The sequence below is a fragment of the Plecotus auritus genome (genome assembly GCF_963455305.1).
Source record: "Plecotus auritus genome assembly, chromosome: 2".
NCBI classification, from domain to species: Eukaryota; Metazoa; Chordata; class Mammalia; order Chiroptera; family Vespertilionidae; genus Plecotus; species Plecotus auritus.
The window spans coordinates 417,728-432,294 of record NC_137771.1 but is presented as its reverse complement, the minus strand read 5'-3'; the positions used below and the strand labels follow the sequence as shown (position 1 = coordinate 432,294).

General features: G+C 58.2%; 1 protein-coding gene across 1 annotated transcript; it reads right to left on the bottom strand.

Moving 5' to 3' along the window:
* Positions 1–9,356: 9,356 nt before the first annotated feature.
* Positions 9,357–14,567, bottom strand: VWA1 (von Willebrand factor A domain containing 1). The gene is made up of 4 exons (XM_080655136.1): positions 14,401–14,567; positions 12,730–13,287; positions 10,681–10,962; positions 9,357–10,578 (listed from the first exon to the last, which is right to left on the bottom strand). Exons 1-4 carry the CDS (start codon positions 14,471–14,473, stop codon positions 10,250–10,252), a joined length of 1,242 nt encoding a protein of 413 aa, XP_080511262.1. The 5' UTR covers positions 14,474–14,567; the 3' UTR covers positions 9,357–10,249.

The window sequence follows — 14,567 nt, the reverse complement described above, 5'->3', positions numbered from 1 at the left end:
AAAACATATTCTTAAAAAGAGGCAGAGATAGCCCAGCTGACGTGGCTCAGTGGTTGAGCATCAACCAAGGAACCAGGAGGTCACGGTTCAGTTCCTGGTCAGGGCACTTGCCAGGTTTTCGGGCGCAATCCCCAGTATGGGCCATGCAGGAGGCAGCCAATTGATGATTCTCTCTCATTATTGATTTTCCTATCTCTCTCTCCCTTCCTCTATGAAATAAAAAATATATATATTTTTAAAAAAATAATAAAATAAGCCCTAACCGGTTTGGCTCAGTGGATAGAGCGTCGGCCTGCAGACTGAAAGGTCCCAGGTTCGATTCTGGTCAAGGGCATGTACCTGGGTTGCGGGCACATCCACAGTGGGGGGTGTGCAGGAGGCAGTTGATTGATGTTTCTCTCCCATCGATGTTTCTAACTCTCTATCCCTCTCCCTTCCTCTCTGTAAAAAATCAATAAAATATATATTTAAAATAAAAAAAAATAAATAATAAAAAAATAAAAAGAGAGGCAGAGATATAGACCCTGTGGAAGACCACTAACCTGTGGGAAGAAAACCCCACCCAGGGTGTTGGGGACAGGTGTGTGTGTGGGGGACCCTGACACTGGAGGAAAAGGGACCACATGCTAACCTGACCAGCTCGGGGAAGGCCTGCTTAGAGGCCTTGCAAACTCATAGACCTAAAGTAACCATAAAGGATGGTCTGAACTTAAAACTTTTAAACTAAAAGCAGTTTATAGTGGGTAGTCATGTCCTAGGCCAGTACCTTCCTTAACAAAGATCAACTTCTATCTTTACTAAACCTATGGCCTTTTTTGCATCTAAGATAACATACCTGTGGGATGTCACCGTTACTTGTCACTTCCCTTTTTCGATCCCTCAGGGCACAACAAATGGCGACTGGGTGGAGATGACAAATTTCCTCCTTGTTATTGCCTTAATTGCTGACTGTTAACTGTCCTGTACCCACCTGTATAAAGGAAGCATGTGTCGCCCTGACCAGTGTGGCTCAGTGGATAGAGCGTCAGCCTGCAGACTGAAGGGTCCCAGGTTCGATTCCGGTCAAGGGCATGTACCTTGGTTGCGGGCACATCCCCAGTAGGAGGTGTGCAGGAGGCAGCTGATGGATGTTTCTCTCTCATCGATGTTTCTAGCTCTCTATTCCTCTCCCTTCCTCTCTGTAAAAAATTAATAAAATAGCCGAAACCGATTTGGCTCAGCGGATGGAGCGTCAGCCTGTGGACTGGAGGGTCCCGGGTTCGATTCCGGTCAAGGGCATGTACCTTGGTTGCGGGCACATCCCCAGTGGGAGGTGTGCAGGAGGCAGCTGATCGATGTTTCTCTCTCATCGATGTTTCTAGCTCTCTATTCCTCTCCCTTCCTCTCTGTAAAATATCAATAAAATATATTTTTTTTAAAAAATTAATAAAATATATATATTTTTTAAAAAGCATGTGTCTATCATTTTACTTTTTATCCAATCCCAGGGGTTTCCTTTCTCCCAGCTTTGCTTTCTCCCGCCTCCCTAATCTATCACCAATGGATTTCATGTAACTCACTTACGTAACGTATTGTAATGTATAAAAACAGGTGAAAAGCCGCCATTCTCTGGAGCATTCTCTTAATTCTTTGGGATTCTGCTTCCTGACCATCGACAGTTTGGCTCAAATAAACTCACAAAAATTTCTTCACAGGTTTGAATGTTTCTTATGTTGACAACTCCGAGGGCTTAGCAGCCCCCCCTTCCATAGCAGCAGGCACTGATCCAACAGCCTGTGGCCTCCTGGTCCTGGCACAGCGCCAGCTGGGGCAGAGGGGATGGAGCCTGCAATGGCCGGCAGGCCCTGGAGCATGAAGCTATACTCAATGCACGGTCCCGCAGGTCCCAGGCCCGTCTCCCTGGATGAAGGGCCGGACTGGAGAAAGGCCCTCCGATCCTCAGGGAAGCAGTTGTCAGTGGCTATGTGACCCTTTGTGTCCCTCTGAAGTGGCTCACCAGGGAGGGGACAGAGATCTCCCACCATATAAGCATGCAAAGGCAGAACAGCCCACAGAGGTCACCCTCGCTGGAGGAGAGCTTAGAGTTCTGACTTCCCATCACAGACTGGTGAGGATTTCTCCTTGGGGACTTCCAGAGGCCACGTGCCTGCTTTATGGACAAAGGGGCGGGCAGGGCCCTCCTGGGATAGAGGGAGAGGAGAGTGGACACAGGCCAGCGTTGCTCTAGGATCCACAGTGTCTAAAGTTAGCAAAGTCCGCCTTGGGGGCCAAGGTCCAAGTTGCCCCTTCATCCTTTCCTTGTAGAACTGGTTGAGTTCCTGGAATTACGTGAAGTCAGTTTCCCCACTAGACTGAAAACAATTGTAAGCCTGAATAAAAAAGGTGTGTGTGTGGCGGGGCGGCGGGGCGGGGGGGGGGGGGCCGGAATTCAACGACAATTCTGTGATCTCCCCCCTCCAAGGAAGAAAAACCCCAAATGAGTTTTCTAGCCAGATGCCCCCTAGTGGCCATCATCAAGGTTTTTATGGACCAGCGACAAAACATACCTCCCCCTGCTGCCTGGCAGGGCTTGGCTGCGTAAGGAGGCAAGTGGGTAAAAGGCCCAAGCTCTTGCCCACACAGGCTCGGCCCCAGGCCCCTCTCCAGCTCCATTCGCAGGCCTGCATTTGGCAAGCTTGTGTACGTTATCTAATAAAGAATAACTGAGCCGAAACCAGTTTGGCTCAGTGGATAGAGCGTCGGCCTGCGGACTGAAGGGTCCTGGGTTCGATTCCGGTCAAGGGCATGTACCTTGGTTGCGGGCACATCCCCAGTGGGAGGTGTGCAGGAGGCAGCTGATCGATGTTTCTCTCTCATCGATGTTTCTAGCTCTCTATCACTCTCCCTTCCTCTCTGTAAAATATCAATAAAATATATTAAAAAAAAAATACATATTTAAAAAAAAAAAAAGGAATAACTAAGAATATAGCTCTACATTTAAAAAGTCAGTTTCAGCCTAGCTGGCTTGGCTCAGTGGTTGAGTGTTGACCTATGAACTAGGAGGTCACGGTTCGATTCCCAGTCGGTCGGGGCACATGTCTGGGTTGTGGGCTGGATCCCTAGTGTGGGGCCCGCAGGAGGCAGCCAATCAGCGACTCTCTCTCATCATTGACTAGAGGCCCAGGGCACGAATTCATGCACCACTGGGGTCCCTCAGCCTGGCCTGTGGGATTGGGCCGAAATCGGCTCTCTCTCCGACATCCCCCGAGGGGTCCTGGATTGTGAGAGGGCGCAGGCCAGGCCAAGGGACCCCACCGGTGCACAATCGGGTGGGGGAGGGACGCGGGAGGTTGGCCAGCCAGGGGGAAACCATGGGAGGGCTCCAGGGCATGTCCCGCTGTCTCTCTCAGTCCCAATCAGCCAGACCCCAGCAGCAAGCTAACCTACCAGTCGGAGCATCTGCCCCTGGTGGTCAGTGCACGTCATAGCAAGTGGTTGAGCAGCCTTAGCATATCATTAGCATAGTACGCTTTGATTGGTTGAATGGATGACTAGACACTTAGCATATTAGGCTTTTATTGTATAGGATGTTTCTCTCTCCCCTCCCTACCTCTCTGAAATCATAAAAAACATATATTTTTTAAAAAAAGATGCAGGTGTAAAGGAGTTCATCACCACCAAACCAGTATTATATGAAATGCTGAAAGGCATTCTTAAAGAAGAGGAAGAAGAAAAAAGTAAAGATAAAAATTATGAACAACAAATACATATCTATCAACAAGTGAATCTAAAAATCAAGTGAACAAAAAATCTGATGAACAGAATAAACTGGTGAATGTAATAGAATCAGGGGCATAGAAAGGGAGTGGACTGATAATTCTCAGGGGGAAAGGGGTATGGGGGGGTTCAGGAAGAGACTGGACAAAAATCATACACCTATGGATGAGGACAGTGGGAGGGGAGGTAAGGGCAGAAGATAGGGTGGGAACCGGGTGGAGGGGAGCTATGGGGGGAAAAAGGAGAAACAATTGTAATAATCTGAATAAAGATTTATTTTAAAAAAATGAAAATAAAAAAATAAAATATCCTCAAAAAATAAAATAAAAAATAAAAAAGATGCAGGTGGACAGCTTGGCCTCCGGTCTGACTTTGAACCCTGAGAGGGGGACACAGCTGTCTTGGGAGCCCAGGCATGGCTTCCGTGTCCCGAACCTGGCCAGACCTCCGGGGATCTGCACAGCACACCAGATCTGCGGCTCCCACTCCAGCTCCAGGCCCCTGCAATCCAGCCCAGGACTTCCCGGCGCCAGGGCTGCAGACACCCACCTGCCTGGTGTCCCCCATGGGCAGCACCTGTGCAGAAGTCTGTCTCCTTAAGCTTGGAGTCCCTCACATAATGGGCATGAGGAGAAAACAGGTCTTCGTTGATCTGCTAATTCCACACCTTTTAAAAAATATGTTTTGTCCTGGCCAGTTTGGCCCGGTGGATAGAGTGTCGGCCTGCAGACCGAGGGGTCCTGGGTTCGATTCCGGTCTAGGGCACATTCCTGGGTTGTGGGGTTTGATCCCCAGTATGGGGCGTGCAGGAAGCAGCCAATCAATGATTCTCTCTCATCCTGGATGTTTCTATCTCTCCCTTTCTCTCTGAAATCAATAAAAATATACATTTTAAAAAATGTGTTTTTATTGATTTTAGAAAGAGAGGGAGGGAAGGAGGGAGGGAGAGAGAGAGAGAACAATCTGCTGCCTCCCGTTCTGGGGAACGAACCCCAACCCGGGCATGTGCCCTGACCTGGAACAGAACTGGTGACCTTTTTTTTTTTTTTTTTTTTAAATATATTTTATTGATTTTATACAGAGAGGAAGGGAGAGGGATAGAGAGTTAGAAACATCGATGAGAGAGAAACATCGATCAGCTGCCTCCTGCACACCTCCCACTGGGGATGTGCCCGCAACCAAGGTACATGCCCCTGACCGGAATCGAACCCGGGACGCTTCAGTCCGCAGGCCGACGCTCTATCCACTGAGCCAAACCGGTCCTGGCAAGGCAGGTGACCTTTTTAAAAAATATATATATATTTTATTGAGCTGAAACCGGTTTGGCTCAGTGGATAGAGCATCGGCCTGCGGACTGAGGGATCCCGGGTTCGATTCCGGCCAAGGGCATGTACCTTGGTTGCGGGCACATCCCCAGTGGGAGGTGTGCAGGAGGCGGCTGATCGATGTTTCTCTCTCATCGATGTTTCTAGCTCTCTATTCCTCTCCCTTCCTCTCTGTAAAATATCAATAAAATATATTTTAATATATATATATTTTATTGATTTTTTACAGAGGGGAAGGGAAAGGGAGAGTTAGAAACATCGATCAGCCGCCTCCCGCACGCCCCCTACTGGGGATGTGCCCGCAACCCAGGTACATGCCCTTGCCTGGAATCGAACCTGGGACCCTTCTGTCTGCAGGCCGACGCTCTATCCACTGAGCCAAACCGGTCAGGGCAGAACTGGTGACCTTTTGTTGCACAACACGATGCTCAACCAATGAGCCACACCAGCCAGGGCCACACCTTATTTTATGGACACAGAGAAGTTGAGGAGCCCACATCTAACTGGCCTGAAGAGAATGGGCAGGATTTAACTAGATGAGGAATGCCAACATTTAATCTAGTTTCATGCACCGGGTGAAGGGCCACAACCCAAAACCAGTTGAGAGATGGTTCCTCAAACGTGGATTTAGGAGGCTGGACATGTAAAACTCTACCTTGGAAAGCAATAGATTTGCCCGGCCGGTGTGGCTCAGTGGTTGGGCGCCGACCTGTGAGCCAGGAGGTCACAGTTCGATTCCCTGTCTGGACACATGCCTGGGTTATGGGTTTGATCCCCAGTAGGGAGCGTGCAGGAGGCAGCTGATCCATGATTCTCGTCTTTGATGTTTCTCTCTCTCTCTCTTTCCCTCTCCCTTCTTCTCTGGAATCAATAAAAATACTTTTTAAAAGGAAAATGAATAGATTTTATCTCGACATAAAGGATGGGATTGGGAACAGAGGGAGTTCTCATTGGGCTTGTTAAAGCTGTAATGCCACAAAGCAGTTACGAAGGCAAAAACTTGCCTGATTCTATTTATGCTTCTGTTCACGGGAACATTAGAAGGAACTCCCAGGAGTCCCTGTGTTTCGTTTTGTTTTTTATTTTTTATTTTTTTTTATTTTTTTTAAATGTTTTTATTGATTTTAGAGAGGAAGGGAGAGGGAGAGAGAGAAACATCAATGTTGAGAGAGAATCATTGATTGGGTGCCTCCTGTACGCCCCCTACTGGGGATGGAGCCTGCAACCCGGGCATGTGCCCTTGACCGGAATCGAACCCGGGACCCTTCAGTCTGCAGGCCGACGCTCTATCCACTGAGCAACACCGGCTGGAGCTTGTTTTTTTTTTTTTTTTTTAAATATATTTTTATTGACTTCAGAGAGGAAGGGAGAGGGAGAGAGAGAATAGAAACGTCAGCGATGAGAGAGAACCATTGATCGGCTGCCTCCTGCAAGCCCCACACACATGTGCCCTGACCGGGAATTGAACTGTGACCTCCTGGTTCATAGGTTCATAGGTCGATGCCAACCACTGAGCCACACGGGGGAGGGCAGTGGCAGGTGTTCTAATGGGAACTCAGCAAATGGGGTCGCCCCGAGGAATCCTGCCCCTGCCCCGAAGATCTCAGCCCTTCCAGAGAATGGCAGTGGGGTCAGGAGCCCCCCTTCCCGGGGGCAGGGTCTCCCCGAGCCCCCACCTCAGCATCCTCACTTCTAGGAGCAGGTACGACTTCCACTGGCGTTTTGTTTGTGTTCATGGATGTTGGGGGATGCTTTTCCACCCCAGAAGAGAGAGCAGCGGACACACAGCTGTGCACTTGAGTTGTTGTTGTTGTTGTTTTTAAATATATTTCTTTATTGATGTCAGAGAGGAAGGGAGAGGGAGAGAGAGATAGAAACATCAATGATAAGAGAGAATCAATGATTGGCCACCTCCTGCACACCCCCTACTGGGGATCGAGCCCGCCACCGGGGCATGTGCCCCTGGCCGGAATCGAACCCGGGACCCTTCAGTCTGCAGGCCGACGCTCTATCCACTGAGCCACACCAGCCAGGGCTACACTTGAGTTTTGCTTTTCCTAAACTGCCCCCTCTCCCCAGCGGGAGGCTGAGGACTAGCTACTGGCTGGGCTGTTGCCTGTGAAATGACTCCTGCTCGAGGGAGACCTGCACGGCTGCACCACCCACTGGGGGACACCTCACTGGCCGAGGCCGGGGGCTCCAGACCCCAAATACTGTCTGGTGTCCTCACAGACAGCTTTTGTCCAAGAGCTCACGAGCTGGCCCTAGCTGGTGTGGCTCAGCGGATAGAGCGCTCTCCTGCGGACTGAAGGGTCCCAGGTTCAATTCTGGTCAAAGTCCCAGGTTCAATTCTGGTCAAGGGCACATGCCCGGGTTTGTGGGCTTGATCCCCAGTAGGGGGCGTGCAGGAGGCAGCAGATCAATGATTCTCATCAGTGATGTTTCTACTCTTCTCTGTTTTTTAAAATTTATTTTTAAAAATTTTTTTAAAAAGAGCTCACAAGCTGGAGAGCCATTCCCCAGCCACATGGCGAGCCCTGGGCAGCAGGGAAGACCCCACGGAGGAGGAACGGATGTGCACCCTCTGGGAGCGCCCGGATCTCTCACCAAATTGGGGACGTCAGCAGAACGGGCACAGCTGTGCAAACAGCACTCATGCGGGTGCCCCATGCGCCAAAGGAGCCTCCCCTTGGGGTCCCCTCCCAGTGGCAGGACCCTCCCAGCCCGGCCCACGCCTGCCCTGCAGATGCCTTGCCTGACTGCTGTGTGCACCACAGCCTCCTCCACCCGCCCTCTCTGGTTTGCACAGACGTGCGGGGACGCTCAGAGCTGCCTGACGTGTGTGGAGGGTGTCAGTCCTGGCAGGCGTGGGCCCCAGGGGACTGAGGGGTCCCGGCCTGCGTGTCAGGGGAAGGGAGGAACCGGGACAAAGCGGTTGCCTCCAGATTGCTCCCAGCTGTGGCCCCGACGCAGAGACCTTTAAGAAGTGTCTGGGACGATGCACAGAAAGGGAGGTGCTTCGAGATAAGGGCCCAGGAGAGGCCTTCTTTGGCAGGGAGATGGGCGTGGGGCTCCCTCCCTGGGCCTCAGCATCCAGCAGAGACGAGGGGAACCGGGCCGCTTCCAGGGGGTGTGGCCGTGTCTTCAGCCTCTGCCCTCACCGGGGGCTGAAGGCTTGTTTGGGGGGAAGGAGCTCACCGCTCAGCTTGTCTCGAGGGGGTGACTAAGCCCTTCCCAAAGGACCAGCCGGCGGGCAGGGGCTCCGTGTGGAAGGGGACTCTCCGGTGACCAGGGGTCTTGGACCCATGAGCGCCTGGGCGGATCAGCGTGGGGACTGGAACCTGCACGGGGGAAGTTCTGACCCTCAGGGCAGATCAGGCCTCAGGCGCAGGCCCCGGCGTGGGTAAGTCCCCCTCGCTGCGTGGGGCCCTGGGCCCCCGCTGCTCACACCCTCCAGCCTCAGAACAGGGCAGCTGCGGAGGTCACGGGAGCCTCTGATCCTCGGCTGCCTGCTGACCACTAGGCAGAGTGTGAGCGAAACCACAGTGCACACAGCCACGGTCCCACTGGGGCTCCCTGGGCCAGATTTAACGGGGCTGGGCAACATGGAGGAGAAATCTAACACCCACCCTGACACAGGGCCCCGGACCACGTCTGGCCTGGCCAGGCATTGCCCTCTGTCCCCAGGACCCTGGACCCACCACCTCAGCCCCCCTTCCCAATCTGCTCATTCTGCTCACAGTCAGGGCTGGAGGGAGGGGCGGGGGCCATTGTCTCTCCTGCCACGGTCACATAGGGAAAACCTGTCACCAACGCCCACCACTGGCAGGGAGCCAGGGGGTGGTGCGGGTCTCCATGCCTGGGCAGGGGGGCCTGTGATGCTTGTGGAGTGAAGGCTCACACACACACACACACACACACACACACACACACAGGCACACCACCAACCTGAGAACACTCGCTGGGCCGGGAGACCCCCTCTCAGCCCTGCAGAGCTTGGTTGGGGCAAGAAGCCAGAAAGGGCATGGCTGCCCCAGGAGAGGGGGCAGAAGGCCGAGGTGGGTGGGAGCCACCTGGAGAGCCAGCCCCTGGCATTCCAGCGGGTGCCCCATCACAACCGCACAATCCGTGCCCACGGGATCAGGTGGGGCTCTCTGAACCGGGGTGCAGAGGGGGGTCACAGAAGGCCCCCTCCTCAGTACCAGCTGGCGCACAGGACCTCCCAGGGGCTGGGCGTCTGGCGAAGAGTGAAGTATCGAAAGAGACTGCAGGACTGGTTTACATCCGGTTTAATCTGTACTGGAAGGTGTGGGACGTTAGTGGGGAAGAGGCAGAGGATCATGGGCCTGGCGGCCGGGACAGCAGCTCTGCCTGCCCTTGGGACTGGCCTGGGGCCCCCGAGAGTGAGTAATGACTGAGGAGGGGGCTGTCCGAAGAGGCAGAGCATCATTGGGGTGCATCCCCGGGGGGGACCTTGCTGACCACCAGCATGGAAGACCCCATCAGAAGCAAGAGGGGGCTCCCTGCCAGTGCTGCCTCCAGGGTCCTGAATGCCCGCTCTGGCCTCCCTGGGCTGGGCCCTGCCCCTGCAGCCAGGTGACCTCCTGGTTAGGGCACCTGTCAACCCCCCAGCCGCTGACCTCTGACCGCACCTCCAAACACTCTTCTCCGTCCTTTGCAGGTCCTGTCTCCTCCTGGAAGCCTTGTGGGGACCTGGCCGGACCCAGCCCCCCATCCACCTTCTAGCAACATCCCGGACCTGAGTGGCCAGCTGGACCCCTGGCCCTTCACACAGTGGGAGGTCCGGCCGGCCCACCGCCCTCTGGGCCTGGGCCGGGCCTGTCCCGGGTCTGATGTTCTGTCACCGCGCCCAGACTCCCCCTCCATCTCCCCGCTGACTCCCGCCCAAAGGGCACCTCCGAGTGTCCAGCGCGGGGCGGGCAGGGAGGGGTCGTTATGGCCGGCGCCACCGCCAGAGCTGCAGCCGAGGGTCTGGCCCTGGAGTCGGGCTCCGGCCGCGGAACGAGGACTTGGGGTCACGCGGAGTCGCCGCGCGCAAAGGCCGAGCCCGCACCCCCAAGCCCCCGGGACAAGACCCTGGTTTCGGCGGTGGGCGCCTCCCGCACCGGGGTCGGGAGAAGGGGCCCTGGGCTGCGCGGGCGGCCGGGTCACGGCCCCCGGCCCCCGGGCCCCGGCGGCGGCGGGGGGCGCGGAGCGCGGCTGCGCTCGCTGTCGGGGGTGCAGGCCTTGGCGGACAGCGCCCTCTCGCGGCCCGAGCGGAAGGCCGCCGTCACGGTCACCAGGTAGGCGGTGCCAGGCGCCAGGCCCTGCAGGGCGGTGCTGTTGCGGCCCGCGGGCACCTCCACGCGCTGCGCCGCGCCGCCCCGCAGCGGCCCGACCTGCACGTGGTAGCCGAGCGCGTCGGCCGGGGCCCAGCTCACGCGCAGGCTGTGCGGCCGCACGTGCGAGATGACGATGCGCTGCGGCCCGGCCTCCTCTGTGGGGGAAGCGCGCGTGAGTGGGGGGGCCGCGCCCACCTCCCCCCGCCTCCCACTCCGCGCCCCCGCGCCCCCGCCCGCGCCCTGCGCCCCCGCCTCACCCGGCAGCGTGCGCACGCGCAGGTGCTGCGGCTTCACGGGGTGCAGGTTGGACTCAGGCACCAGCGCCACGTGGTAGTCCGTGTCCGGGTCCAGGCCGGCCCAGGCCCAGCCCGTGGCGTTGCCCGGCAGCTGCTGGCGACGCGCGGCGGCCGGCTCCGCGCTGGGAGCCAGTTCCAACACGTAATAACCCGAGTCGGCGGTCAGCAGGGGCGGCCAGGCCAGGCGGAAGCCGCTGGACGTGACCTCAGAGGCGTGGAGCTGCTGCTGAGGCTGCATGGCGTCTGCGGGTGGTGCGGGGGTCAGGGAAGCCAGGCCACCTGCTCCCGCCCGGGGCCCTACCCACTCCAGGAAGACCAGGAGATAGAGGCAGGGGTGGGGACCCCCACCAGGGAGATGCGGGGAACAGGAGTGCTGGGGAGCCAGGCCAGGCTCACCACGCCCAGCAGATGCTAAGAATATGCAAACCTGGGACAGGGCTGGGGGGAAGACAGGAATGCACCCCCCACCCCCCACTTCTGGCCTCATCAGGAGCTTCCCTGCCTCAGCCCCACCCAGCCCCAGCTCCAGCCGCTGGGAAGCTATCTAGGCCTGGACAAGGGCCCCTGAAAGGTGACAGAGCCCAGCCAGAGAGACCCAGGGACTGGGGTCAGTTTAGTTGTGGATAGTCAAGGCAAAGGGGCCCATGGTCCAGCCAGGAGATGGGGGGCCACCAGGGGACGGCCTGAGGGGTGATGAGGATGTGACAATAAGAGCAGCGGGACGGGGGTTGGGCATGCTGCCTGCCTCAGGTCCCCAGAGGAATGTCACCCCAGAGTGGGATCCCCGACCATGCATTACTCCTGAGCCATCTGGGACAGAGCTGGCGGATGTGGCGGATTCGTGTCTGGGCAGGGTTAAGCCTGTCACTATCCTGATCCTGTTGCTTCCTCCTCTGATGCTGGGGCCCCGACTGCCAGCCTGGTACTCACTCCCCTGCCCATCCCCCACACAGAGACCCACTCCCATCCCAGGAGCCCCCACACCCCACACCCTGCAGCCTCCAGGCTCAGCCAGTGGAGTGGTTGACCTGGGGCCACCAGGGGCCGGGTGTCCCCGGAGGAAAGAAAGTCTCAGAGGCACCCAGTCCCCACTACAGCCCACAGGCCAACCTCTTCTGGTTCAGCCTCTTCTGGTTTCGGGTGGATGATTAACCCACAGGCGGAGACTTGGGAAGAACCCTGGGGTTAGTGGCATTTTTCAGTGGCTACAGCGGCCGGAGCCAGAGACCAGGCCCTTCATTTCCAGCCCCGCCCCCTCTGCGGTTTGGCTGGATCAGGGGTCCAGGAGATGGTCTGTGGGGAGCTGCTAGGGAACCTGCTGAAAGCCCTCCAGCTGTCCTCACCCCTGGGAGGGGCGGGCATTGGGGCCAAGTACAGCCCCAAGGAGGTGGTCCCGGCCCCTCCTGACCTGGCTCCCAGCTCCAGACATGGTGGGCCCTGGCACAGGTACAGGAGTAACCTGTGGCCCCCCTGTGAGTCCTCAGGCTTGGCCGTCCCTTTTTCTTCCTCTCCACTCAGCCACACCCCACCAGCGCAGCCCCTGGGTCCACACCAGGCCCCCCACTCTATGGGGCCTCCTCCAATGTGCTGAGCCCCTCAGAGAGCCCCACGTGGAGATGTTTACACAGGCCTGCCCTCATCCCTCCACGGCCCAGGTAGGGGGCACCTGTCCTGCAGCCCTGGCCTCTGCTCCAGGCAGACAAATTCCTCTTAAATCTCACCCCGGCCCAACTGGCGTGGCTCAGTGATGGACTGCCACCTAGGAACTAGGAGGTCACGGTTTGATTCCTGGACACACGCCCAGGTTATAGGCTCAGTCTCCAGTGGGGGGCATGCAGGAGGCAGCTGATCAATGGATAAATGATTCTCTATCACATTGATGTTTCTCTCTCCCTCTCCCTTCCTCTCTGAAATCAATAAAAATATATAGATTTTTAAAAGTCCCACCCCAGCTCTCTGGCTGGGTTCTGGCCGGGTCACCCCCAGCCCCGCCTCTGCCCGCCCACCTACCGAGGATGGAGCCCCTCAGCTCCGGGGCGATGATGGGGAGGTCGTCCACGTCCACGAAGTGCAGGTGCTTCTCCGCGGGGGCCGAGGCGGCGGCCGACAGCTCCAGGCGGTTGCCCCGGCCCGTGCTGACGATGAAGACGGTGACGCCCTGGTCCTTCAGCTCCTGCATGGGGGGCCCCACGGGGTCGCTGGAGCCGCCGTCGGTCACCCACACCAGCACCTTGGGCACCCCCGGCCGGGCCCCCGCGGCTTCAGCAAACAGCTGCTCCTTGGCGTACGCCAACGCCAGGCCCGTGTTGGTGTTGCCCATGAGCTGGGCAGCGGCAAGGATGGCATCCTGGACGGCGGCACCTGAGCTGTGCTGGTCGAAGGGGAATTCCGAGTGGGGCCGGCTGCTGACGTGCACCAGGCTGGCACGGACGGCCCCAGGGCCCAGGGGCAGTGGGGCTGCCAGCTGCCCCAGAAACTCCCGGACCCGGGAGAACTCATAATGAGTCACGCTGGCTGAGCTGTCCAACAGAAAGAGCAGGTCCCCCTGGGGGGCTGCTGCCTGGGGCCCTGGGGGAGAGGGGGAGGGGTCAGCCCGGGTGGGGACTCCAGACAGCCCCACACCCATGACAGCTCCCCCAGCCAGCCGGAGCTCCCCAGCGGGCCTTCCCTTCACCCAAGGAGGCCCTGAAAGCCTGCTCAGTCCCTCCCCAAAGGTCCTGGGGTGGCATCCCCAGGGGCAGAGGGGTCCACTCTGCATCCTGGCCAGGTCCCTGGCGCACTCTCTGAAGCAAAGCCGGCCCCTCCAGGCCCCCCACACCCTCCCTTTCCTCGGCGGCCTGTAAGCAGGCAGGAGCCATGGTCCTGGCCCAGCTCAGGAGGGGCGAGTGGCCAGGCCTGGGTGGTCAGGGGCTGCTCCTTCAGGTGTGTCTTCAGCCACACAGCTCAGCCTCCAGGTAAGGCAGCAGGTGGGACATGCGGGGGGCAGTGGGGGGGGGGGTACGTGCAAAGCAGCTCAGAAGAGGAAGGCTGGGGAGGAGGTGGAGAGATGGGGAGACGCACTGATCGCAGGCCCGCCCACAGCCCAGATGGCCGGGCTGGAGTTCTAACCCCACTCACAGATGATGTCACCTCTCCCCTGGCCCCCAGCCCCTGCTCCATCTGGACCCAGGAAGCGAGCTACCTGCTGCAACAGCTTGAGGGTCCCACCATCGCCTCCCCGGCCTCCCCTTCCTCCCCACAGCCCTGGAGTGGGGGGCAGATGGGCCCCTCCACCACTGGGCCATGGGCAGACGGGGACTGGGGGGTCCTGGTCCTGGTTTAGGCCCTGGGGCCTCCGTTTTTCCTAATTCGGTGGGGTGACTCCAACCTGCTTGTCATCCCTCTACTAAGGGTCATTCTCAGGAGAGGGAAACCGAGGCAGGGCCAGCCTCCTCGACAGACACCTCCCCCTCTTGTCCAGGCCCCACGATCCCGTGGAGATGCCGACCGGGCAGATGGCGGCCTCCACGTCCCCGCGCTCAGTCGAGTCGCCTGGGGCACGTGGGTCCGTCCGCCGCAGGTGGGTGGGGTGCCCTGCCGGGCCAACCCCCGCCCCGCAGCCGCGGGAGGAGAGCGCCGGCCGCGTGGGGGCCGCGGGGGATGGAGGGGACGCCCGAGTCCGGTCCCGCGCCCCGCACTCACCGCGTTCCGCGCCGCTCCGCGCCCACGCCAGCGCCAGGCTCAGGGCCAGGCTGAGCGCCGTCCAGGGCAGCATCCCGCGCAACCGACCAGGCGCTGGGACTCCGCTAGCCCCTCGCTGGCTCGCTCCTGGGCGGCACCGCGCGTCCCCGCACTGGCCGGCCCGGGAC

Excerpts from the sequence above, each read along its gene's own strand:
- VWA1 (XM_080655136.1), bottom strand. The coding sequence starts at position 14,473 with ATGCTGCCCTGGACGGCGCTCAGCCTGGCCCTGAGCCTGGCGCTGGCG. Across the intron at positions 13,288-14,400 it reads GCGGAGCGGCGCGGAACGCG|GGCCCCAGGCAGCAGCCCCC; the intron begins GTGAGTGCGGGG and ends CCTCTCCCCCAG. Across the intron at positions 10,579-10,680 it reads GCGCGTGCGCACGCTGCCGG|AGGAGGCCGGGCCGCAGCGC; the intron begins GTGAGGCGGGGG and ends CTTCCCCCACAG.